At 52.8% G+C, this 24922-nt stretch overlaps 2 protein-coding genes across 5 annotated transcripts in view; one reads left to right on the forward strand and one right to left on the reverse strand.

The window, feature by feature from the left end:
- TMCO4 (transmembrane and coiled-coil domains 4) overlaps window positions 1-6919 on the forward strand; it is a 95572-nt gene extending 88653 nt beyond the window's left edge. For all 4 annotated transcript variants that reach the window (XM_022552117.2, XM_022552115.2, XM_022552116.2 and 1 more), the window contains one exon: window positions 5755-6919. In XM_022552117.2, the coding sequence (XP_022407825.2) occupies window positions 5755-6168 (414 nt within the window). In that variant the 3' untranslated portion in view covers window positions 6169-6919. The remainder of the gene's footprint in view (window positions 1-5754) is intronic.
- Window positions 6920-9053: 2134 nt separating this feature from the next.
- HTR6 (5-hydroxytryptamine receptor 6) lies at window positions 9054-20801 on the reverse strand. Its single transcript, XM_022552122.2, has 3 exons — window positions 19574-20801; window positions 9719-9877; window positions 9054-9526 (listed from the first exon to the last, which is right to left on the reverse strand). The coding sequence occupies exons 1-3, from the start codon at window positions 20306-20308 to the stop codon at window positions 9077-9079; spliced, it is 1344 nt and encodes a 447-aa protein (XP_022407830.1). The 5' UTR covers window positions 20309-20801; the 3' UTR covers window positions 9054-9076.
- Window positions 20802-24922: the final 4121 nt, after the last annotated feature.

The raw sequence follows: 24922 nt of genomic DNA on the forward strand, positions 1-24922 counted from the left end.
AGGAACTTTGTTTTCCAATTATTACATTGCCGGCTGCCATTTATCAAGTACCAAGCATTTCCTGAGCGTAACCCAATTTCCCCAGGTACCACATAAGTAATTTGAGCCAGCCGCACCATCCTACCTGAGAGCAGACAGTCCAGGCCCCTCCCTGGGCACCTGAAAACTCCCCTGGGGAGGGGCACCCCGGAGGACCCTGGCTTCTCCCTTCAGCTTCAACAGCAGCCTGGCCCAACGACACACACACACGCACACACACACACATGCACGCACGCACGCATGCACGCATGCGCACGCACACACGCACGCACACACACTGCACCTCGTGGTAGGGGAAGCCGGGCACCCTGACCCACCCCCACCAGCACAGCTAATGCTGGGTTGCATGCATATTGAAACTTGACTGAGGGTTGAAGAGAGCACAGGGGGATTCTAGCGCAAAAACTTAAAACCAGAACATTATCAGGCACTGCTGCCACTGAAGCTCGTGGGCCGTGACCTTGCCCCGAGGTCTCCTGGGCCTCCCACCCAGCCTGCCACCATGTCACTGTGGCCAATTTGTCCTGGCTTATATCTTCACTCCCCCAGACTCCCAGGGCCCTAGCTCACAGGTCCTGACCCACCAGACAACACGAGTGAAGCAGTCCCGGCCTTCCTGACCGGCAGCTTTGGGGGCTGGTATTGGTCCAAGAATAAGAAGAGTTTCTAGACTCATCCACCCATGAAACTTATCACTCCTAATTCAAGAGGCAGTCTTCCCAGGACAGACATGAACTTCAAGCCCTAGAGCCATCTCCTTAGATCATCTTTATCCCTGATAGACTTGCTTCACGTGATGTCAATCTCACAGCAATCCCGTATAGTGGGTATTGGGCATCCGCAAGTCACAGACTGGAAAACTAAGGCTTGAGAGAATAGATTCAGTGTAGCCAGAGAGTCATAGATCTGGTCTCTGAAACCAGGTCCAGAGCCTGTGCTGTACACCTCCCTGTGGGAGTGAGGAAAGCTGGGTAACAAGACCAGGAAACAGCAGGACTCAGTGATGCCTCCTGGCCCATGTCCAGGGGTCTCTGTCCTGTTTGAGGGTCCCTATACCCTGATGGGGTGAAGGGGAGAAGTGACTTGATGCCTCACCACTCCAGGGGTCTTTCTGTGCCACAAGAATCAAATGTGAAAAGGAATGGCTGAACGTTCCTTTCAAATGAAAATTTCCTTTAAATGCTACAAAGCCCTTGAAAGATAGTTTCTGCCCTGGGAAGCCCCTGAATGGGATACAGTGGGAAGAGCACAGCCTTTGGTGCCGGAGAGGCCTGGCTTAGAATCCGGGCTCTGCCACTGGTATACTGGCTGTGTGACCTTAGGCCAGTGACTGAACCTCTCTGTGCCTCGGTTTCCTCATCCTAGAAACAAGAGATATCACCTGTCTTCCAGGGCACATGCGAGATGGTTGGTGCACAGTAGGCCCTCGTTTAATGCTGGTTCCCACGTCTCCTGCCCCTGTGTCCACCTTCAGTTCTGCCTCTGGGACCACAGCTTCAGAGACTCCTCTCCCCACTCAGACTGCCTTCACGGCAGCTTCCCAGCTCCTGCCTAACAATAGCTCTTTATCGCATTAGGAGCACATCACAAAAAGCAGTGCTTTCCTCTTCTGGGTAATTAGAGGTAATTAGCATTGCCTTTGTGCTGCCCTCCTCTTTTCCTTGAAAATTCTTGCTGGAAGAGAGGTTGCTGGCAAAAGAGTCCTCGTGACTGCTGTTGCGAAGCACTGGCTGCCCTGTGCTCGGAGCAGAAACCTACAGGACCTTCTACAGGAGAATTTCCTTCTCCCTGCCGGGCTGACGTGGGCAGAGCCCTCTGAGCGTCATCCCAGCGTCAGCCACGGGACACAAACGTGGTCTGCGGTGGCTCCTGATCTCAGGACAAGCCTGAACAGGAGTGAGCCAGGGGCAGGCCCTGTCGCAGGCAGAGGGCATCTCTGGTGAACGGAGCAGACAAAGGCCAGGCTGCCTGCCCACCTTTCAGGCTCTCCTGTGTGAGGACTGGGTTGCAGCGGGTGGGGGTTTCTGCCACCCCGGGGGCCACGTCACGAGGTTTCTTCTGGGGGCAGAGACCCAGCCCAGAGTCTCTGGAGTCTTGATGTCCCAAAAGAACGCCAGCTGGCTTCTAGAGCTTATTTAGCACAGGGCTTGGCACACAATAGACATTCAGGAATAATAACAACAATAGCCAGTGTGCCAGACACTGCTCTGCATGGTTTACAGACCTTATGTCACTTGATCCCCATAGCTGTGCCATGAAGTAGGGATAATAACCCCATTGTACAGGTATAGAAACTGAGGCCGCAGGAAGGGACACTGCATGTGAGTGGCAGAGCCAGATGAACTAGGGAACCTACCTCAGAGCCTGGGCTCTTAACCAGCGCGTTCACACCGTCTGCATTCACGCACCTCTGTGGCTTCCAGTCAGTGACCTCCAACTCTAGGCCAATAAGCCTGTGACGTGTATTATCTCGTTGAATCCTCACAACCAGCCCACACGGTGTATGGTGTACGTATCTTTATTAGCCCCATCTTACAGAGGAGGAAACTGAGGCCCAAGAGGTAAAGGAGCCCCAGGGGGCCTGATAGGCTTGGGAATTGTTGACCAGGCAGAGACAGGTGGCAGCAGCTTTGGTTTGGGTAAGTCAAGGTGTCTTGCAAAGCAGGAAACCAGAAGCGCTGAGGCCCATTCATCCTGTGTGGATCTGGTTACCCTGAGCACCCACAGCGTACAGGGCTGTATGTGGGGAGTAGAGGTGAGTTAGAGGCGTGCACTTCCTCAGCTCACACGGTCTATCAGAACACAGACAGATGCAAGCAGATGAAGACGATGGTGTGTAGTGAGTGCTGTTGCAGGGGAGCCCCAGGAAGGGTCCGTAACCAGCGTGGGAAGGTCAGGGAGGCTTCTCAGCACCAGGGACATCCAGCATATCTGGACAGGTGGCAGATTTCCATCTAGACAGCCAGGGAGATGGTCTTGGGCTGAAATCTTTATCCAACATCAGCCACACCAGAATGTTCCACCGCTCAGAAGGGATCCTTTTCCCATCCACCTCACTCCTGCTCTCCCATCCCTCTGGCTCCCTGTACAATTGGAACTCTGCCAGCCAGTTCTGCCTCTGGGTCTTTGCAGAATGGCAGATCAGGGACTAGGCTTGGCTGAGACCTGGACCAACTTGTAGCCAAGAAGGTCCAGAGCTCTGCATTCTAGGGCAGCTGCACAGTGGAATTTCCATCTGGAATCAGCTGTAGCCAGTAGCCGTAAACACCTCCCTCCCTTCCTGTCCTGCCTGCCTCCACCCAGCCCGAGTACCAGCCCTTCACCAACATTAAAAAGGTATAGGGAGGTCATCCTTGTTTGTCCCTGTGGGTCTAGGTTACTGCTGGCCCGAATTCAGATGTGATGGCTAGAGCTTCAGCAGCCGTTTTGGGTTCCTGAATGGATCTGCCTAGCTCACTCCCTACCTTCTATCCCTCCTTCCAAGAAAATTAAATTAAAAGGAACTCATATTTGTGGAACACCTACTGTGTACCAGGTGCTGTGCCTTGTGGTTTGTATTATTTCTTCCCACCAACCCCATGCGATGGGTATCACTAACCCTAATTGTGTAACGTCCCTATAAAAGTGTTTGGGGTCATATATGGAACAGAACAGTTCCCACAAAGTCCCAGGCCCTTGGGGCTCTCATAGCAGACATTCAAGGTATGAGGTGTCATGATCCTCATTTTACAGACAGGGAAGCTGGGTCTCAGGACGTTGTACAGACTCACCCAGTTACTAGAAAGAGACAGAGCCAAGTCTGGAACCCCCGTGTCTCTGATTCCAAACTTAGGTTCTTTCTAGTGCCGTGCAGCCACTAATGTCCACCCGCTATGGAAAGATGCTGCCCTACCTTGACCTCCACCCTGAACCCAGGGATCTGAAAAGCCTCTTCTGTGTGTATACATGTGTGTGTTTTCACTGAACACTCTTTAAAAGTGGTTGTAAAGAAAAGAACAAGAAGTAAGCAGGTAATGAGAAAATAACAAAACTGTACAGGGAATTGTCTTTTGTGTTCCTGCAAAGTCATTGGAATAACCCGGTGTGATTTGTGATTCGAATGGAAATGCAGGTGTTAGCAGCCGAGCCTTTGTGTTGCTTCCTAAGCTCCCCAGCACAAGCCTCCCCAGTGCTTTCCTGTCTCCTTTTTAGACAAAAACCTTCCTCTTCAGCCTTGAAGGACTGTTCTGTCTTGTGCTTGCCTTTGGCACTAAAGCAGGCCCCCTAGGCTGGCTGGGGAGAGCGCAAGGCTCCATCTCAGGGAGGAGATTTGAGCGAAGCAGCCTCTGCTCTCAGCGTCTCAAGCACAGCACACGGCTGTGCTTTTCACGTGCTGTGTGTCGTTAAGCAAACCACCACCCCTCTCTGGGTTTCTCTTTTCTCATCTGTAAAATGAAAATGATTTTTAAAGTCTTCCCCACCACACACCTGATCTTCTATGAAGTGAACAGGGCTGGATTCAGACCCCAGCTCTGACACCTGGGTGACCTTGGGCAGGTCACTTTACCTCTCTGCCTCAATTTCTTCACCTCCAATTAGCAGCCAGTACCTGTCAAAGGAGTATATTCAATAAACTCATTTCCTACAATGTATTAAGGACCTACTGTGTGTCGACCATTGTCCATTTTCAGTTAGGCATCGGGCACTCCAATCACGCCCCTATTTTTCAGTCACTGATATGTGCCAACACAAAAATGGGGGAGTCTCTCTTCTCTCAAGAAGGGGGTGGGCACTTCTGAGTTCTTGACCCTTGTCTTAGTGAAGGTTCCATCCATAATAAAGGCCCAGATGAAGTGGCTTAAACACACAAGAGGTGATGCTGTCCCATAGGCAAAGGCTAGAAGAGGCAGTTCAGGGCTGGTGGCTCCATAGCTTTCAGGGGCCAAAATTCCCTGTCTTGCTATTCTGCCATCCTTAGTGAGCCAACTCATGGCTCATGGTGGCTGCCACAGCTCTGGCCATCCTGTCTGAATTCCAGCCAGCAGGAAAGAGGAAATAGGGGTAAAAGCGAAGCACTCCCCCTTTTAAAGAGAATCCCAGGGAGCGCCGCATAACACTGCTGCTTCATCTCATTGGCCAGAACTCATCACCGTAGTATGCTTGGCAACAAGGGAGGCTGGAGAATGTACCCAGCTATAAACTGGAGCTCTTATGACTAAGGGAAAGGGGGAGAGTGAATTGTAGAAAGTACCTGACAATCTTTCTAGCCATAGTTCTATTTTAGATTTGGGGGCTTTGTCCTAGAGGAACCCTCACAGCAACGCTCTGATGTAACTACTCTTACTGTCCCCATTTTACAGCTGAGGCAAATGGAGGTCAGGGGCATACAGGGGCTTGTCCAAGGTCCCACAGCTGGTGATCCACAGAGCCTTCCACTGTAACCTAAAGCTGCAGGCAGAGAACGGGAACTTCCACTCCAACTGTAACAGGAGGATCTTTCCTGCCCCCAGAGGACCCAGATTCTGTAGAGAAGCTTCCTTCGTCTTTATTTAAGAAATTTTAGAGCAGCTTTGAACCCAGAGGCCTCCCACCCACTCTGGACTTGAGAATCATTGAGGGTTGGAGTCATGGCATTGGTGACTGGTTGGTGAAGATGCGGAGGGAGAGGCCCAGGAGCCCTGGGGAGGACTGGGGTCTGCCCACCACCCGTGGTCCTCACTCACTGTCCTCCTACAGGTCAGCGGCCACTTGGACTACGCCAAGCAGATGGACGTCATCCTGAAGGCCGTGGGCATCCACACCAAGCCAGGCTGGGACGAGAAGGGGCTCTTGCTGGCCCCTGGCAGCCTGCCTCAAGAGGAGCCTCGCCAGGCAGCAGCGCCCTCCTCATCGGATAAGACCACCAACCAGGATGGGCAAACCCAAGGTCCCACATCCCCCTTGGGAGACACCCCCAAAGCAGCCACATCTCTTGACCCCAGCCAAGCCCAAGTGCCAGTGAGACTGGACCAGTCTGAAGGGGCCTCTCTTCCTGATGCTGCCAGGCCTGCTGAGAGCCCCCCTGTCTGCAGCCATGGCATGGGCCCCAACCCACTGGGCTGCCCCGACTGTGCCAGCGAGACACAGGGGTCCTGCCCAGGGCTGGACTGACCCCGGAAGAGTCATTCTCCCAGATTTCTATATGCAGTGCTCTCTTACCCCACTCCACCGGGTCCCTCACATGAGCTCTGGAGATGCAGAATTTCCACCACTGTCTTTCCTAAATTGAAGACATTGGTACTGGAAGGAGGGGGATTGTAAGAAGACACCGTCCCCTCCCCAAGGAAGCAAGTCTAGAGCTCTGCAGAGTCAACCAAGCACAGTGTAGAGCCCCAGGACTAGACCAGCCGTGGGCCTCCTGTGCTTCGGGTCAGAGCTGTAGGGTCTGGCTGCCCATCAGGTGGCTCAGGAGCTCTGTGGAGCCTGAGGCTCCCACCCAGCCACGCTCCCCAGCCTCAAAAGCCTGGTGTCTGCCGACCCATTCGCCCACAGGCACCACTGCCACACCTACAGAGCAGGTACAAGTGGGACAAGCAGCTTATTCTCTCTGCTCTTGGGAGATTCGATGAGATCTGCCACATGCAACTGTACAGGCTGTGCACCGCACAACTACAGGGGCAGCATCATAAAGACGTGATGTGAAGGGCGCCCCCCAAAGTTATGCCACGTAGTGGCCCTGGATATAACTGTTACAGAACAATTATAGAACGTGGTGAAGAAGTGTTACAGAACGTGGTGAAAAAATGCTGGATCAGCAGGCAGTGTGGACTGGGCCTGTGACGAGAATGAATTAGATGGGGATTTCCTATAGCAGAAACAGAGGTGTGATGATTCTAATAATAAATAATAGTAACAGCTACCATTTATTAGGTATTTACTGTGTACAGGGTGCTTACCTGGATTGTCTCAGTTGACCCTCACCACAACCCTATGAGGTAGGTTCTATTATTATCTTCATTTTCACTTGCAGACCCAGAGAGGTTAGGTAATCTACCCAAGATCACACAGGTGGTCAGTCTCAAGCTCCAGTCAGTCGGCCTCTAGAGCCCAAGCTCTTAGCCACTGGATCTGCATCCCTGGAACCATCCCCTTTGGTCCTCCCACTGTCTCTGAATGAGCGGGCCAGAGATAATCCCCCCCGCATCGTGCAGATGGGGAAACCAAGGCCCCGGCAGAGAAAATATTGACAAGCTCAGGGGAGGCAGCGAGGAGTGGGGAGAGGCAGGGGAATTAGAGTGTTGGAGCCAAATTGGTCCTCAGGGGTACGTGTATTTGTTTCAAAAAATATTTACAGAACTCCTACTGCTGTTAATCCAAACAGCTCATGTCACCCACGGAAAACTGAGGCCCCGAGAGAGGACATGACGTTGCTGAGGTCCCAAAGCAAATTCAGGGCAGAGTCTGGACCAGAACCCAGGACACCTGCACCCAGAGTCTCTTCCCACTTCACCAGCTGCTTCTACAGCCTGAGTGGCCCCTCAAGCGAATTCAGTTCACACCACGGTCACCGCCTCAGCTAGTGTTTATTGAGAGTCCACTGGGGCAGGCCTGGGGGTAGAGGGGGAGCCCCAGTAAGCACCAGGGCCCCTCTACAGCCAGCGGCATGGCCAGAATTGAGTCTACTCAGCACCAAGGAGAGCTCCAGGCCGCCAGTGGAGGCCCCTGGGAGTTTGGGTGGATGGAACTTGGAGGTGGGAAGCAGAGTAAGAAAAACCTCTGACTAAAAAGAAACCCTAAAGTAGGTAAGCTTTGGGAACCAAGAGTTCCCCCGTCAGAAAAAAGCAGGCCCCTGTGCCAGGGTCCACCTGCCTGCCCGAGGGCACCAGCCCACACCAGGGACAGCTCTACAACTCTGCTGACCCGATGACCACCACTCCCACTGAGCCCTGGGAAGGCCAGAAGGAGGTGGTCAAGGGCTGGTTCTGTCCCCACCAGCTGGTTCCCTTCTAGGCCCAAGGAAGTCCAGGCTAGAGGAACACCATTCCCGGTGCTGAGCAGAAGCCACCAGCTCTCCCTTCGGCTCCAGGAGACGCAGTGCAGCCGCCTGGGAGCTGGGGTGGGGGCCATACGCAGCTTCCAGAGCGAGCCAGGCTGTGAGATCTGGGCCGGGGCTGAAGACGAGGAGGAAGGTGGAAGAACAGTGGGAACAAAGAGCCCTTCCTGGCCCTCAGCCAGAGGCCAGGGGGCTGGATGGCCAGGAGCTGTAACAGCAGGGACCACCAGCCGACCACCTGCCGAGTGCCGGGCATTCTGTGTGCAGTATCCTAACGCTCAAGACACCCTATGAAGCAGGCATCGTTACTCCCATTTTGCACGTGGAGTAATAGGCTCAGAGGGGTTAAGTAACTTGTACGAGGACTGGTAAGTGGTGAAGCAGAGGTTCACATGTAGGCCTGCCTGACTCCCAGGCTCAGATGCTTTGTGTGCGGGCAGGTGTATCCTGAGAACCTGACTGGTCCAAAAACGGTCTAGCAAACCATTCTCGGGGTTAAAGATCACCTGAACCAGCACATCTCAAACGATAATGTGCGCAGGATCCACCTGCTGAACACCAGGTCGGGGTGGGGCAGAGGTGTGCGTTTCTAACAGGCTCCCGGGAGCTGAGGCGGTGGCCCACGGACCACACTTGGAGGACCGAGGAATTTGGCCCAGCGCCAAGCTGCCTCTGCAGACAGAGGTGTCCCTCCCACGCAGTCTGACAGAAACGTGCAAAGGAGATGGTTGTCTTCATCCTAATCTGGGCCAAGAGGTCCTTACCCCACTCCCTGGAGTCCCCCAGCCTTGCTCTACACACATCCACAAGTTACACTCAATAGTGGGGCATCCTGGAGAAAACTGTACCGAGCCAGCAACTAGCCCTCCAGGTAGGAGGCCTGGAGTGGGCACGGGGAGCTGGCTCCGTGCAGCCCCCTGGAGTTCAGCGGGCTCCCGGGAGACCTGTAGCATCCTGGTTTTAGCCAAGAACTGGTCCAGGGCCTCAGGGACTTGGTCCCATCCGGTCCAGCTCTCCAAGCCTGCGTCAGTTCCTCGGGGTACCAAGCGGATGCAGCTGCAGCTCAGGCTCCGCAGGATCAACGTTGAAGAAGCTGACTGCGGTAGTGGTCCCGGCAGGCGGCGGGGGGTCCCGGGTGGCCTCTCCAGGCAGCAGCAGCTGGGCCGTGAGCTGCAGGCCTGAGGAGCCCCCCGAGCCCGGGTCCGAGTCCGAGTCCGAGTTCGGCAGCAGGGGCAGTGGCAGCACGTGCTGCAGGCTCAGGCCCGGCCGTGGGCCGCTGTGAGAGGTACGCACGGAGGGCGAGGCAAGACTGGGCTGGCGCTCCCGGGGGCAGTGGGGACACGGCAGGAACCTGCCCAGGGCCCGCTTGAAGTCCCGCATGAAGAGCGGGTAGATGATGGGGTTCATGGTGCTGTTGCAGTAACCCAGCCATGTGAGGACATCAAAGAGCCCCGGGGAGATGCAGTCGCACACGGCCTGGAGGGATGGGGCACGTCATGCCTGGTCCTGGAGGAGGGACGCAGGCCACCCCACCCAGCACGGATGGGACAGACACATAAACACATGGAGAGGCAGCCCGCCCTCCTCCCTCCCCAGGTCTGGACAGGGGTAGGGCTCAGGGCCTCTGCAACCAGGCGTGGACTCACCTGCCCCTTGTGGTAGCATTACCTGGGCTATGTTGACCACAAAGAAGGGCAGCCAGGTCACAAAGAACATGCCCAGCAGGATGCCCAGTGTCAGGCTGGCCTTCAAGGCCTTCCTGCTGTGCTTGGTGGCTAGACGCCTGCTGTCAGCCGACTCCACCCCGGGGCACGGGGTCCTGGGCACCTGAGGAAAGGAAAGCCACGTGATTTAGTGAAGAATGCACCCCAGCCTGACCCTATTCCCAGCCACAGACTGAGCCTTACTCCTAATTCTAGACTGAGCCCTAGTACCAGTATTAAACTGAGCCCTGACCCTTGAATGAGCTCCAATTGTAGTCCTAGACTGAGGCCTGACCCTGACTCCCGACTGAACCTTGATCTTGGCTTCAGACTGAGCCCTGACATCAGCAATAAGCCAAGCCCTACTCATGGCCCTGAACCCCTGATGCCTACCGTAGGTTGAGCCCTACATAAACAAGATCTCAAACTGAGCCTCAACCCCGGACCAGACTGAGCCCAATTTTAGCACCAGACTGAGCCCTGATTCCAGAAATAGACGGAGCCTTTGTCCTGGTCCTGCACCGAGCTATGACCCTGACCCAGCGCCTCACGAGGAGCTCTAGAAAGTACAGTGAGATTTCCTAGGTGCTGGGGCTCATGGTCATGTGTGTTGGCCAGTGTCAAATGTTGTCCTTTGCAAGGCGTGTGGGTCTTCTGAACTGTTGGATTTGTGTTTGGGGCAGTGTTGTCCTGCACTGCACTTTGGCACTACAAGAATTAGCCGCAATTGAACTGTACTTGACAAAAGAGGACAGTTGCTGTCCAGGGCTTGGCAATCTCTTTGCCTGTGGATTCTCTTCGTATTTTGGAGTGATGGTTTTGTCTGCACCACTACTCCCAGACTCCACAAAATAAAGTGCATTTTTGAAAATATGTGCCCAAAACAAACGTGTACAATTAAATCTGTATAAATTACTAGGGATGCAAGCAACCTTGGCATTTTGCACACAGATTTCACTGTGGAGTGACAGACATCTCCATTCGCACACGTGGACTCCGTGAGCGGGAACCAGGGGAGAGGAGGAGGAAGAAGCTAGGAGCTGCTCCATGGGGAACACGGCACGAGGGGTTATAATGTGACTTTACAAGTGGGAGCGCAGGCGTCCCAAAACGTTCAAAAGGCTCTCTGATCCCAGATGACCCACTAGCCCAGAGGTTCTCTTAATTTTTTCAACTTTGTGAGTCCATTGAGACTCTAATGAAATCTACAAAACCACTCCTCAGAAAACAAAAGTCTTATAAAATTTTATAAATACACACACACACAGAGAAAAAAGTTCCCTCATGTCCAGAGGGTTCAGAGACCACTGTGAAGCCCATCCATGAAACCCCTAGGGGTCCATGAAAGCTGGAATGTGAAGCCCTCCTCTGAACCATGTATTGTAATCAATTTGGATTTTCATATATCAGCTTTCCACAAGGCAAGAGCCACCTATATTGACAATTTTTAAGTAAATACTGGTATGCAGAGGTGCGCACAATTTATTGAATTATGAAGGGGCATGTGGGCTGCCTGGGAATATACCTGGGCTTTGAAAGCCAGGGCTTTCCCCCCAACATTTTCTAAACTGCATGAGAGCCCAGCTTAGCTCTTGAGGCAACCAAAGATAGTTTGGGTATGGGAAGATGAAAGAGAAGGAGGCAGGAAGGGAACCAGATTCCCAGGCAGCCTTCACAGGTGAAAATGGGGTGGAGGAGGCAAAGGCAAGTTGTGTCAGCCCTTCGAGCACCAAAGCCGAACCCCCTACCCCATCCCCCTCCCAGCCCTTTTTCTCTCCCCGCCTCCTCAGGGTAGCCAGGCTTGGTTACTGTCCATGGTGCTGAAAACCCAGCTGCATCCCTACAAAATCTTTCTATAGGGTCTGGAATGGCAGTGGCAGGAGAGGGGAGACAGGCACACTGCAAGTCCCACCCTTCGATGTGTTTCTCCAAGTGAAATCTGGTTAGACAAATATCAAAGACACCCAGAGCAGCCTAAAAGAGACCTTGATTTCTCCCCTCTGTCTTGGTGGGGCAGCATTGTGCAGAGGCAAGAGCTTGTTTTAAGACAAGTGATCTGGCTTCAAATCATGCCTCTACCACTTACTCGCCCTGTGATCTTGACAGTCTCTGTTTCCACATGTGTAAAATGGGAGAAAATACTCACCTTACGGAGTTGCTTTGAACCTGTGGATATACATGCATGCACAGTGCCTGACACAGAGTAAGTGTAAATACATAGCAGCCCTGATGTCGATTCAGCAGTATGAGTATGAGGTTGGGGGAGTTTTTAGCACCTTCAGGAGCCCTGTTTTTCTGCCAGCAGCTTGAGCTTTCCAAAGCAGCACAGATGTCAGGACAAATGCTCTGAGCCACTATGCTATAGCAAGGAAGAAAAAGAGGATCTGCTTTTCTCTCTCCTTCTCATTTTCTCTTCTCCAGAGTGAACTCTATATGGCTCCCGTGGGCCAACCTGTTCAACCTGGAGGGAGAGGCTCCTGCTTCCCCAAAAGAATCTCCTAGGATCTGCCGTGACTTTGAATTGCTGCCACCAGTGGGGACAGACATATGGGGAAGAGGGAGACACCGTCTCCAGAAAGCCCTAGACACACGGGTACCCCCTGGCCCCTGGAGACCTGGGGAGGGGGCAAAAGACAGCTGTGATCTTGCTAGAGCTCTAGGGCACTAGGGTACCAAGGCACTCAGGGAGACATTTTGGGGGCAGTCAGCAGGGGAGGATGATCCAGAAGGACTAACCATGATCTGAGAGTCCCTCTCCAGTCTTCCTAGGAACAAACCTGTACTTCTCTTTCTCCTCTTCTCCCCAAAAAGTTGACCCAAGAACACAAGCAAGAAGGAAGAGAGAAGGAATTGAGGCTCAGAGATGGTGGGGGAACCTTCCCAAGGTCACATTACGCCAGTACAAAGCCTCAAACAAAAGTACCAGTGACCCCAAATGATCATCTCCACTTACTGAGCACTTGCTATGTATCAGCAGTTGATGTTCATTCTGCCACTGAGTCTTTATGGGAGGAAGGTATTATAATCTCCATCTTGCAGATGAGGTTCAGAGAGGCAAAATAACTTTCCAGGAGTCACACAGCAGACAAGTGCTGAGTTAGGAATCAAAGTCATCTCTGGCTCCAGAAACTGCACTTCACCAGGCCGTTTCCATTTTGGAGGATGGCACCCCCAAGTAAAACCCCACCACTGTCACTGAGAGTCCCTCATGGAGCAGAAGCCAATGGCAACCGCCAGGCCACACTCTGGGTTCTGGCTGATGCCAGCCTCACCCTTCCCACTTCTCTCTGCCCTGTAGCCACCTCATGGCCCCATGGCACGTTCTGTTATTTGCATGTCCCTTATACATGTCTGTGGCATTTGTCACTGTCAGAGGGCAGCTACTGGAGGACAATTTGGCAGTGCCCTTCCAGGAGGCAAGTCCGCTTACAGGTCCTTATGTCCATAAAAACCCGTACCTGTGTCTCTACACTTGGCTTGGACAAGAGTGTGTACCACAGCACCATTCGTGATAGGAAAAAAATTGGAAACAGCCCAAAAGTCCATCAAAAGGTGAGTGGTTAAATAAACCCCGGTACATTACCACTATAGAATGCAACACAGATGTTTGAAAGAATGAATTGATCAAATGGAAGGATCTCCACGACACATTATCAAGTGATAACGGCAATTTGTACAAACAAGAGATACAGCACGATTCCCTTTGTTTAAAAAAATACACAAAGCAAAGCACTAAGTTTCTTTAGGTACATAGACAAATATGGAAACACACAGAAAAAGAACCGGAAAGACATTGAGAGACGTAGGAGTGGGAGGTGATTGGATGAGGTCAGAGAGGTCTTTTATTTTATCGTTATTGATGAATTTTCATTTTAAAGTGTACTTACGTATTCCCTCGTGTAATTTCAAATATGTACGATCAACTAATCATAGTGTGAGGGTAATAGGATAGACCCTGGAGCCAGACTGCCTGGTTTAAATCATGGCTCTGTTACAAACTAGCTGAGTGAACTTAAGCAAGGTACTTTACCTCTCTATGCCTCAGCTTTCTCATCTGTAAAATGGCAATTACAATGGCATCTACCTCGTAGAGTTGTAGTAAGGGTTAAATAAGATAATAGCAAGTTACTTGAACAGTGCCTGGCACACAGTAAGTACCGTGTGATTGTTACCTTGTTGTTGTTTATTGTTATTTGTGTTCACCTCGGCTCCTTCATAGTGGTGACGAGGCTGCTCATGGCAGCGAGGGTGATCTTTCCCCCTAGAAAATCTCAAAGGGGTGAGCTCCCCCAGAACCGTGCATTTTTACCATCAAGAGGAAAGGATAGGAATTAACGTTTGTCAAGCACCTACTATGCGCCAGGTTTATATATATCATCTCATTGATTCTTCAAACAGCCTCAAATGATAAATAGCATTACCCCTGAGATAGACGGAGGTGAGTGACTCATCCAAAGTCATCCAGCTGCGACGGGAAAGAGGCAGGATTTGAACCCGTGCTCAGCCAGACACACAAGCTCCTGTGCCCTGCCCCAGCTGCACCAGGCAACCTCGTTCTGAGCAGCAGCAAAGGCTGTCATGCTCGGCTCTGCTCCTCTGCTCCTCTGCCTCCCACTCAGCCCCCTCCTCCCCCTCCAAGATATTTCTGTGATCACAGCCTCCTCTGAGGAGGAAGCAGAGATGGAAGGGAAGATGGATCACTAGGACAGAATGATGCACAGCTGGGGGATGGAGGGTGAAAAAGCTGGGGGAGGAGAAAAAGGAGGAGAAATTGAGGGAGAGAGGAAGATATGGGGTGCAGAAGGAAGGGATGGGTGAGCTAGAACGGAGGGAGGGGGTAGAGAAGGGGAAAAGATGTGGTGGAGAGGAAGAGGATAGGGAAAGGGTTTTGACCACAGACACACAGGAATTCTGGAGAGAGAGAAAGAGGCTAAGAACGCAGGAACTCCCAGCTGAGCCTCCCACTGCTGCTCCCCAGCAGGCTGAGCACCCACACTGGTCCCTCTGGAATCCCCCAAGGATGCGTCCCATCCCCACATGGGCACCCACTTTTCACACACACACACACACACACACACACACACACACTCCTGCCCTGGTGGCATCTCACTCTGGCACCACCACCACCTCTCACACCCTTCTCTTCAACCCCAGCCCATATGCCCTGCCTGGCCTCTAAGCAGAACTCTTTCTTACAGCCCCTAGGGCTGGGAAGACCTGACTGAAACCACTGAGCCAACCAGTGGCTTTTTAAAAGGCCATTCACATCAATAGGCAGATGTGGTGGACGGAGGCATAGAAAGATGCTCCAGCCAGCTCAGCTCCCTTGTCCGAAACCCCTGAAGAGCCATGACTCCAGGGACTGGTGCCCAGCCCCCTTCCCTCTGTGGGGAAGCTAGAGGCTGGATTGGAGAAGGAGCTAAGGGTTCAGTGGGGCTGGAAAGAGGAGGAAAGGGGCCTAACACACCCCCAAGTTCTGTTCATTCTCATCAGTTCCTTTAGGTCCAGGCACTGAGAACGCCTCCGTCCCCAGGCTGGATGCTGCTGGACTCTGGGGCAGGCCAGCTTGGGTGGGGGAAGTGGGTCACAATCCAGGAGGCCAGAGTAGAGGCAGCATCCCAGAAGCAAATTCCCCAAATGCAGGCAATTCTCCAGGCAATAAGGAAAAATTGCCCTACAGAAGGCTTACTTAGGATCTGAGTGGGTTTGGAAGCAACGGCAATGGGAGAGTCTGACACTGTCTCATTCAAATAAAGAGAAAAGGCTTTCCAGAAAGTAGGAAGAATTTGCACAAACACGTTGCTGGCTTGAGAGGCTGCGGGTCATTCTGCCACAGCTAAATGACCCATGAAGACTCCTCCCAACCTTTGGTTTCGTGACTTCCTTGCTTCAGTTTGCAAACGTATGCACAGGGAGTAATAGACCCTGAATGTTTACTGGCGGAGGCACCCTTCTTCTAAGCTCCAGAGCCCTCATCATGATAGGGTTTCGTGATCAGTGTCTCTCTCTCCAGCTAGAAAGTAGATTCCAACAGGGCAGGATCTTCTCAGACCCACTCATCCCTGCAACCACAGCACAAGGGAGGTACTCAACACAGTACCAAGGAAGTGAATCAACGTACTAAAAAGTGCAGGATTCATCAGCTACAAGAACTGCTTCTAAAAGTGGGAGAAAAGGGAGAGATGTGAGCTGGGATTGAACCCCTGGCTCTGTGAAGCACTGTTGTTCATTTCATTTCTCTCGTCACTGTGCACTGACCACTCACGACACGCCAGGCACTGTTCTAAGTTCTGGGAATATAGCAATCGAGACAAGTCCTCACCCTCATAGAACTTACATTCCAGTAGGAGGAAATAAACAGTCAAACAGTAAATGGGAAAGTATATAACATGTCAGGCGGTGGTATTTGTTGCTGAGAATAACTTAGGAAATTAGGACTGGATGGGATCTGGACAAGTATGGCCGTTACTACTTTTGACGAAGTGATTAGGGAAGACAGCCAAGCAGAGGACAGAAGAAAGTGATGGAAGTTAGGGGGAGAACCATGCGGAGATGTGAGGAAACGGCACTTCAGGCAGGGGGAGCAGCAAGTGCAAAGGTCCTGAGGCAGAAGTGTGCTTGGTATGCTCAAGGAATAACAAGGGGGCCAGGGGAACTGAAATAGAAGGAGTGTGGAGGGTGGTGGAAGGAAAGGAGGCCAGAGAAGGAGCAGAGGAATGACATAACAGGGCCTGCATTTTTTTCTTTTTTTTTTGGCCATGCCTCACAGCTTGCGGTAGAAGTGCCAAGTCCTAACCACTGGACCGCCAGGGAATTCCCAGGACCTGCATTTTAAAGGGATCGCTGTGGCTGCTGTGTAAGATCAAAAGGGAGCAAGGATGGGCTTAGGAAGCCAGTGGGTGATCACTGCAATAATCCAGGCATCAGAAGCCCAGGGGACCAAGGGAGGCAACCGAGACATGAGAAGTGTCTTGAAAGCAGAAAGCATGCTGGGTGAGCAGTGTGAGAAAAAGAGAGGCATCCAGGCTGCCTCCAAGGTTCCTGGCCCGAGCAACTCATATTAGTTAGTCGACATGAGGAAGATAAGGGAGAGACTATGTCTGGAGCCTGGAAAATCCGGAGTTCTGTTGCAGGCAGTGGTAAGTAAGTGGCCCAGGCTGGAAGTCATCAGTGGGTAGGTGGCACTTCTGGTCATGGCACGAGACCAGCTCACTGAGTGAATGTGGGAAAAGAGCAAGGAAGTCAGAGGACTGAGGCCGGGTGATACCTCGGATGGTGGAGAAGCAGGAGGACCCAGTAGAGGAGACTGAGAAGGCACAGCCGGTGGCGTGGAGGGTCTCACACCGGGTGGCGTCCCTGAGGTCAATGTTTTAAGAGCATGTCACTGCCCACAGGCAGCACGACGCTCAGATCCAGGCGTTGGCATCAGCCAGACCTGAGCTGGAACCTCACTAACCAGCTGTGCAACCCTGGGCGTCACCGGTCCTCGGTTTCCCCAGATGTCAATCAGGGATGATAATTATTTGCCCCGTTGGGTGTTCGGGGGATTCACTTAGCTCAGTGCCCGGCAGGTAGAGAGCGCTCAAAGGCTGTGGAGCTGCAGCTGTTAGCACTCGGGGGACACCTGCCCAGGTGCTGAGGCCACAGTCTCAGGTACAATCCTGGCCAGTTAGCTTCATGCAAAGAAAATCTATGCATCACAGACGCTGCTGGAACCGAGAATCCAGACCGAGGCCGGCCAACTTCTCACCTCCTTAGTCACTGGGGCAGAGCTCCCCAGAGTGTGAGAGTTGGAGGTGCCCTTGAGTGGCAAATGGACACCCTATAAAATAACTGAGTCACAGAGTGGAAGCATAGGCCTTTACAGCTCCCTCCCAGCTCTTCCGGTTACATCAAGAGAAAGTCTCTGTCAGTGGTACTGTGTCTTTAACATCCCTCCAACGTCTAACAAAGAGAAAGCCGGCCTCAGGCTCAGCATCTCCAGCCACATCCAAGCTGGGCTTTAGTAACACTGCTGGTGCTTCTGCAGCCTCAGTGAGGTTGTGTTCGTGATCACCTTCTATTTATGGCCGGGAGACTGACTGTCCGTTTCCGGAAGAGAAAAGAAGTTTTCTTTCTAAATAAGTTCATGGAAGTAAGAAGATAAATGAGATGTCTCCAAGGAAATGCTAAGTACATACGGATGCAGAGCCTTGAGGCATGTGTGAGGGTGGGTGGAGGGGTAGCAAGGCAGATACCACAAGGCAGTTCTCCAACGCCTGACGTCTGGGAAACGCTCCTTTACAGGAACCCAGGGAGAGAGATGGATGGCCCAGGGCAGCTGCCCTACAGCTGCAGAACCGAGTCAGGGTCACAGCCACCTGGTGAGACTCAAGAACGTTCTCCAGTGAGCACAGATGGGGGAGAGAGCAGGGCCGCAGCCAGGACTTCCTGTCCACCCAAGACCCTGTCCTCCTACTTGATGGGCCTCACTGCTGGGATGACACGGGTAAGCCGCTCTGCGGGGGCTGCTGACCAGGGTGTTGGCCTCTCAGCCCCCATCTATCCAGTGACCCCCCTACCCAAGGTACCTCCCATCCTGCAGGCACCTCCTCCACCTGAGGCTACACCAAGATGACACTGGAGAGCCCATCTGGGATCTTCTTGGGGGCCTGTGACCTAATTCTCTAGGGCTCAGGCCTGATCAGTCTAAAGTCCCATCCCTTGGCGTGAACAATAAGACTCGGGTACCGTGTGACCCACTCCACTCTAGGCACTGCAGATCTTGAGCAAAGAGCGCCGACCCCATTCACAGGTAACCAGTGAGCACCTACTATACACAGTGGAGATCAAAACTCACTCAGATACACCCAGCCCTCGTGGGAGCTTACACTTCAGTGGGGGAGACAATGAACAGAGCAACAAATAAACTGGGTATCGGGATCAAGAATAAAAGGGTGGGGGAGGGCAGGGAGGTCTGCAGACAGTGTGGTCAGGGAGGGCCTCTGGGAAGGGGTGACCTGTGAGCTGAAGAAGAGTCTCAGTCAGGCAAGGGCGGCTCCAGGGGAAGAACATTCCAGGCAGAGGGCACAGCCAGTGCAAAGACCTGGGCACAGAGTCAGTCTGGTGCCTACTAGGAGTGTCAGTAGGGCCACAGGACTGCTGCAGAGAAAGGGGCAGGGAAGGGAAGAGGTGCAGCTGGGGGGGTGGTCAGGACCGGATCCCGAGGCCAGATCCTGACACAGGTCTCCCCTTTATCTTGAGAGCAATGGGGAGCCACTGAAGGGTTTGTAGCAAGGGGGTGAGGTGATCACGCTTCTGCTTTTGTTTGTGCAGAAAATGGATAGGAGGGGGTCTGGCGTGGAGGCAGGGGGAGCCAGCAGGAGACTATCAAAGGCTCCCAGGTAAGAAGCAATGGCGGCCTGGATCAGGAAGGTGGCATTGGAGGTGACACATGTTTAGAGGCAGCACCAACAGGCCTTGCAGATGAATCCCATGAGCATGAGGGAGAGAAATTGTTCCTAAGTTTCTGGAGTGCGATGCCATGATGGTGCCATTTGCCACGATGGGGACGACGGGGGGACGAGCAGGTGGGGAGAGTTGGGACCCCCTGAATTCCCTGTTGCACATGTTACCTTCGAGAAGACTGCCCCACATCCTGGAGCGTCCTGTGGACAGCTGGACATTGAGTCTGGAGTTCAGAAGGAAGGTGGGAACTGGGAATGACCAATCGGAGGTCGTCAGCAATTGTATATTACATGGCGGATGCCTAGTGGGCACCCAATGGCTGCTCATTCTTCTCCATCCCACAAGCCCGGGTCTCCCTGCGCGCCCCGGGTACCTGCAGCGTCTCCAAGGCCTGGACGGCCATGCCGGTGGTGAGGGAGGCCACCTGCACGGCCTGCTTGCGGGCGGCCAGCAGGATCCTGCAGTAGGTGAAGCAGATGGCGCCCGAGGGCAGGAAGAAGGTGAGGCCCGACGCCACCAGGACGAAGGGCAGGCTGGCCAGCAGGCGGCACTGGCCCGGGGCGGGCGCCCGCGCGCGGCCCAACTCGTGCCATCCCAGCAGCAGGGGCAGGAAGGAGGCGAGCGCGGCCAGGCCCCAGGCGCTCAGGACCAGCGCCAGAGCGCGCGGGGGCGTCATGCGCAGCTTGTAGCGCAGCGGCGAGAGGATGAGCAGGTAGCGGTCCAGGCTGATCAGACAGAGGTTGAGGATGGAGGCGCTGCAGCACATCACGTCGAAGGCGGCCCAGAGCAGGCAGAGGCCCCGCGCCAGCACCCAGCGCCCGTACAACGCATTCAGCATGGCCGGCGGCATCACCACCAGCCCCACCATCAGGTCCGACGTGAAGAGCGACACCAGGAAGAAGTTGGACGTGTTGCGCAGCGTGGGCTGCGTGCAGATAAGCGCGATGAGCAGCGAGTTGGCCGCCGCCGTCAGCGTGATGACCACACACAGCGCGGCCGCCACCCAGCCGCTGCCCCCCGGCTCCGATGGCGGCCCCGACTCCCAGTCCAGGGTGCTGTTGTTGGCGGGGCCCTGCTCTGGGACCATGAGGGCGGAGGGCGAGGACATGAGGCCCGAAAGGGGTCCGGAGGACTAGGTAGGGTGGGCGGGAAGACGGAGAGAGGGACCTGCAGGTGCAGAGGCTGGATGGGCGTAGTCGGTGAGAACAGACCACCCCCCGGGGCCGCAGGTGGGAAGGTATGAATGGGGCTCTGGGTCAAGGGCCAGCAACCCGAGGAGGATGGAGAGGGGGCCTTTGGGCGTCCTCGGGTGTGATGTAGGGACACCTGGAGCAAACCGGTAAGAAGTCTGGGAGGAGGCACCTGTTGAGCTGAGCCCTCCAGAAGGAGCGGGCCGAAAGTCAGGAGGACCGGGACGCTGACTCTGGGAGCGTTTGGCCGGGTGGGAGCAGAGCCCCTAGAGGGGACGGGCGGTAAGATGGGTCGAGGGCAGGGACCCAGGGAGGTGGGAACCCAGGGCGAGTGGGCGCTATCCAGGCCGCCCCGCGGCAGGTGGGCGTAGTGGGGGTGAGCCAGGTGGGGAGCCGTGGTGCTGGGGGTTGCAGGGTGGGGGGGTCCACGCGCCAGAGCAAAGCCCCTGGCGGGGAAGGCAGGTCTCAGAGCCAGCGCAGAGGCACCCCGAGCTCGGGCGGACACGGTCCCCGCAGCGAGAGGGAGGATGCCGGGCCGGCCCGCAGGGAGAGAGAAGGAGCCGCGGACGCGCCTCCGCCCCTTCTCCGCCCGGCCGCGGGTCGCCGGCCCCGCTCCCTCCCGCGCTCGGTACCTGGGGCGCTGAGCGCTGCTCCGCCGCCGGCGACTGCGGCAGGAGCCTCGGGGCCAGGAGAGGAAAAAGCGGCCGCGGGCCGGGCAGGCGCCCAGGGACCGGGAGACTCCGCGAGGGGCCGGCGCGCACGGAAGAGCGGTGGCTGCTTCCAGGAGCGCGCTGTCCCCGCGCCGCGGAGCCTGCGCCCAGCCCCGCGGTGGGCGGGGAGAGCCGAGCCCAGGACTAGTAGGCGGGCGGGCTTCCTGGTACCCCCAGGTTTGCAGAGGGATGACCCGAGCATTCCGGCTGCGCCAGGTCGCCTCCCAGCTCTAGCAGCCTCCACCCCCCGCATGCCCCTCCCCACCCACACGGGGCGCAGGAGGATCTCAGAGGAGGAGGCTGTGGCCCGCCTTCACCCAGGGCTGCTCCCCATTGTGGGGCTGCCTACCCGCTACCAGGGGGAGCCCGCTGGGAGGTATTGGGCAGATCGCTTGACATATATGTACACATATATAATACTACACACACGTACATATCTATTGTATATAATATGCCATAGCCTATATAATACGTCCTTCAAACCTTTAAACAGATGGCTACCTCCCCCTCACAATCCTTCCGAGCAGAAACCATCCTGCCCCCTGACAGCTCCAGGTGCTAAGGACGAAGACCCCGAGGTGCTGGCACTCCCAGTGTACCCAAGAGTGGGAACAGATTGGGGAATCCCCTGGCCAGGTGGGGTGGAGCCACTGCAGGTAGAGGGGTGGGGCGGGGCACACCCTGTGCAACGCTGCTGTGTATTCCACCCACCCCCAACCAGAACTAAGAAGGGTCTCTGCCTGACATGTCACAGTTTGATATCGTGGATTCAACAAACATTTATACTGAGCACCTACGAGGTGTCAGGCACTGTTTTGCCCAACCTGGACACTACAGTAACCAAAACAAAGATCCGACTTCATTGAACTTACAGCCTATAGGAAGGAGACATACAATAATAAGCATAATAAACGTCTCAAGTAGTCATAGAGTGATACTTGCTATAGCAAAAAGGAAATGGAGAGGAATGTAAAGGGGATCTAGGGTAGAACGGGGTCTTTTCCCCTCCACAGGAGCAGGAAAATAGTACCTCCCATGTTTAAGGTTCCTGCTGTATTCCAGGAACTTTATTCTATACTATTCCTACCAATACACTAATGCTAAGAGGTAGGTGTTAAACCGGGGCTCAGAGAGGCCGAGGGCCTCCCCCAAGGCCACCAGCAGCTAGTGATCAAGTGGAAGTGAAACTCGGGTCTGCCCAGTGATGCCCAAGGCAGAGGATCTTCAAGACCCTGCACACCCCCATGCTCCCCCCAAACCACTATTTGGCACCCAGAATCCCAGCCCTGCCTGCAGATGGGTCTGTGCAGCAGGAGGAGGACTGTTCTCCCTCCCAACGCCACCTGCACCACTGTGACAATTTCTGTCGTGCCTCAAGGAACAGGATACCAAGCACTTGGGCAGAGAACCAGAAAGATCAGACTTGGGATCCCAGCTCCACTGCTAACCAGCTCTGTGGACTTAGGGTTGGCGACTCCATCTCCTTGGGCCACTGTTTTCTCCTCTGCAATAACGAGCAGAACAATACAGCACCCACTTACAGGGTTGTTGGTGTCACCTGTAAATTTTACAGTGCTGTGTCAATGCTGGCTATTGGCCTCAACGTTCCCATCTGTACAATGGGAATGCATTCAGCTCTTCAGTAACTCCTTCAGCCCAGGGATTTTTGATGTGAGCAACAGCAAAACTGAGAAGTGCTGTGTGGAACACACTTTGGAGCCCAGTGACCTGGGTTTATAATCCTGATTCTGCTACTTGCTCTGTGACCTTGGCAAAGCCTCTTCATTTCTCTGCTGCTATGAAACTGGGGTAGTGGAGATATACATGGGGCGAGTATTTAAACCATTTTGCACAGAGGAGGTGGCTGATAAATTTTAGCTTTGTGAAAATTAAAAGTATATAGTGAAATAGAATATTAGTCCCTCTGCTTTAGCTCTTTCAGTTTGATTCCTTTATTTAAAACACAAAAAACTAGGGGGAGGGAGAGGGATGGACTGGGAGTTTGGGGTTGGTAGATGCAAACTATTACATTTAGAATGGATAAACAACAAGGCCCTAATGTATAGCACAGGGAACTATATTCAATATCCTGTGATAAACCCTGATGGAAAAGAATATAAAAAAAGAATGTCTATATGTGTATAACTGAATCACTTTGCTGCACAGCAGAGATTGGCACAGCATTGTAAATCAACTACACTTCAATAATAAAATTAAATAGAATAGAATAGAATAATTTTTTTAAATCTAGGGAATTCCCTGGCAGTCCAGTGGTTAGGACTCGGCACTTTCACTTCTGGGGCTGGGTTCGATCCCTGGTCAGGGATCCAAGATCCCAGCAAGCCTCACGTCGTGGCCAAAAAAAAACTAAAGAAAACATGACCAAAAATGTTAGCATTTGTTCATTATTTTTGATAGATTAACAAATGCTTGTTATATTATGAGCTGTACTTTGCTATAACCAACACCAAACACTCCCATTTACCATTGCAACTAAAAGAATAAAATACCTAGGAATAAACCTACCTAGGGAGACAAAAGACCTGTACGCCGAAAACTATAAGACACTGATGAAAGAAATTAAAGATGATACAAATGGGTGGAGAGATATACCATGTTCTTGGATTGGAAGAATCAATATTGTGAAAATGACTATACTACCCAAAGCAATCTACAGATTCAATGCAATCCCTATCAAATTACCAATGGCATTTTTTACAGAACTAGAACAAAAAATCTTAAAATTTGTATGGAGACACAAAAGACCCCAAATAGCCAAAGCATTCTTGAGGGAAAAAAACAGACCTGGAGGAATCAGGCTCCCAGACTTCAGACTATACTACAAAGCTACAGTAATCAAGACAATATGGTATTGGCACAAAAACAGAAATATAGACCAATGGTAGAGGATAGAAAGCCCAGAGATAAACCCACGCACCTATGGTCACCTAACCAATGACAAAGGAGGCAAGGATATCCAATGGAGAAAAGACGGTCTCTTCAATAAGTGGTGCTGGGAGAACTGGACAGCTACATGTAAAAGAATGAAATTAGAACACTCCCTAACACCATACACAAAAATAAACTCAAAATGGATTAGAGACCTAAATGTAAGACCAGACACTATAAAACTCTTAGAGGAAAACATAGGAAGAACACTCTTTGACATAAATCACAGCAAGATCTTTTTTGATCCACCTCCTAGAGTAATGGAAATAAAAACAAACATAAACAAATGGGACCTAATGAAACTTTTGCACAGCAAAGGAAACTACAAACAAGACGAAAAGACAACCCTCAGAATGGGAGAAAATGTTTGCAAACGAATCAACGGACAAAGGATTAAGCTCCAAAATATATAAACAGCTCATGCAGCTCAATATTAAAAAAACAAACAACCCAATCCAAAATTGGGCAGAACACCTAAATAGACACTTCTCCAAAGAAGACATACAGATGGCCAAGAAGCACATGAAAGGCTGTTCAACATCACTAATTATTAGAGAAGTGCAAATCAAAACTACAATGAGGTATCACCTCACACCAGTTAGAATGGGCATCAACAGAAAATCTACAAACAACAAATGCTGGAGAGGGTGTTGGAGAAAAGGGAACCCTCTTACACTGTTGGTGGGAATGTAAATTAATACAGCCACTATGGGGAACAGTATGGAGGTTCCTTAAAAAACTAAAAATAGAATTACCATATGACCCAGCAATCCCACTCCTGGGCATATACCCAGAAAAAACCATAATTCAAAAAGACACATGCACCCCAATGTTCATTGCAGCGCTATTTACAATAGCCAGGACATGGAAGCA

Source organism: Delphinapterus leucas, chromosome 1 (assembly GCF_059928025.1).
Source record: "Delphinapterus leucas isolate spDelLeu-1000000601 "Yukka" chromosome 1, BTC_Dleu_Yukka2, whole genome shotgun sequence".
Classification (NCBI taxonomy): domain Eukaryota; kingdom Metazoa; phylum Chordata; class Mammalia; order Artiodactyla; family Monodontidae; genus Delphinapterus; species Delphinapterus leucas.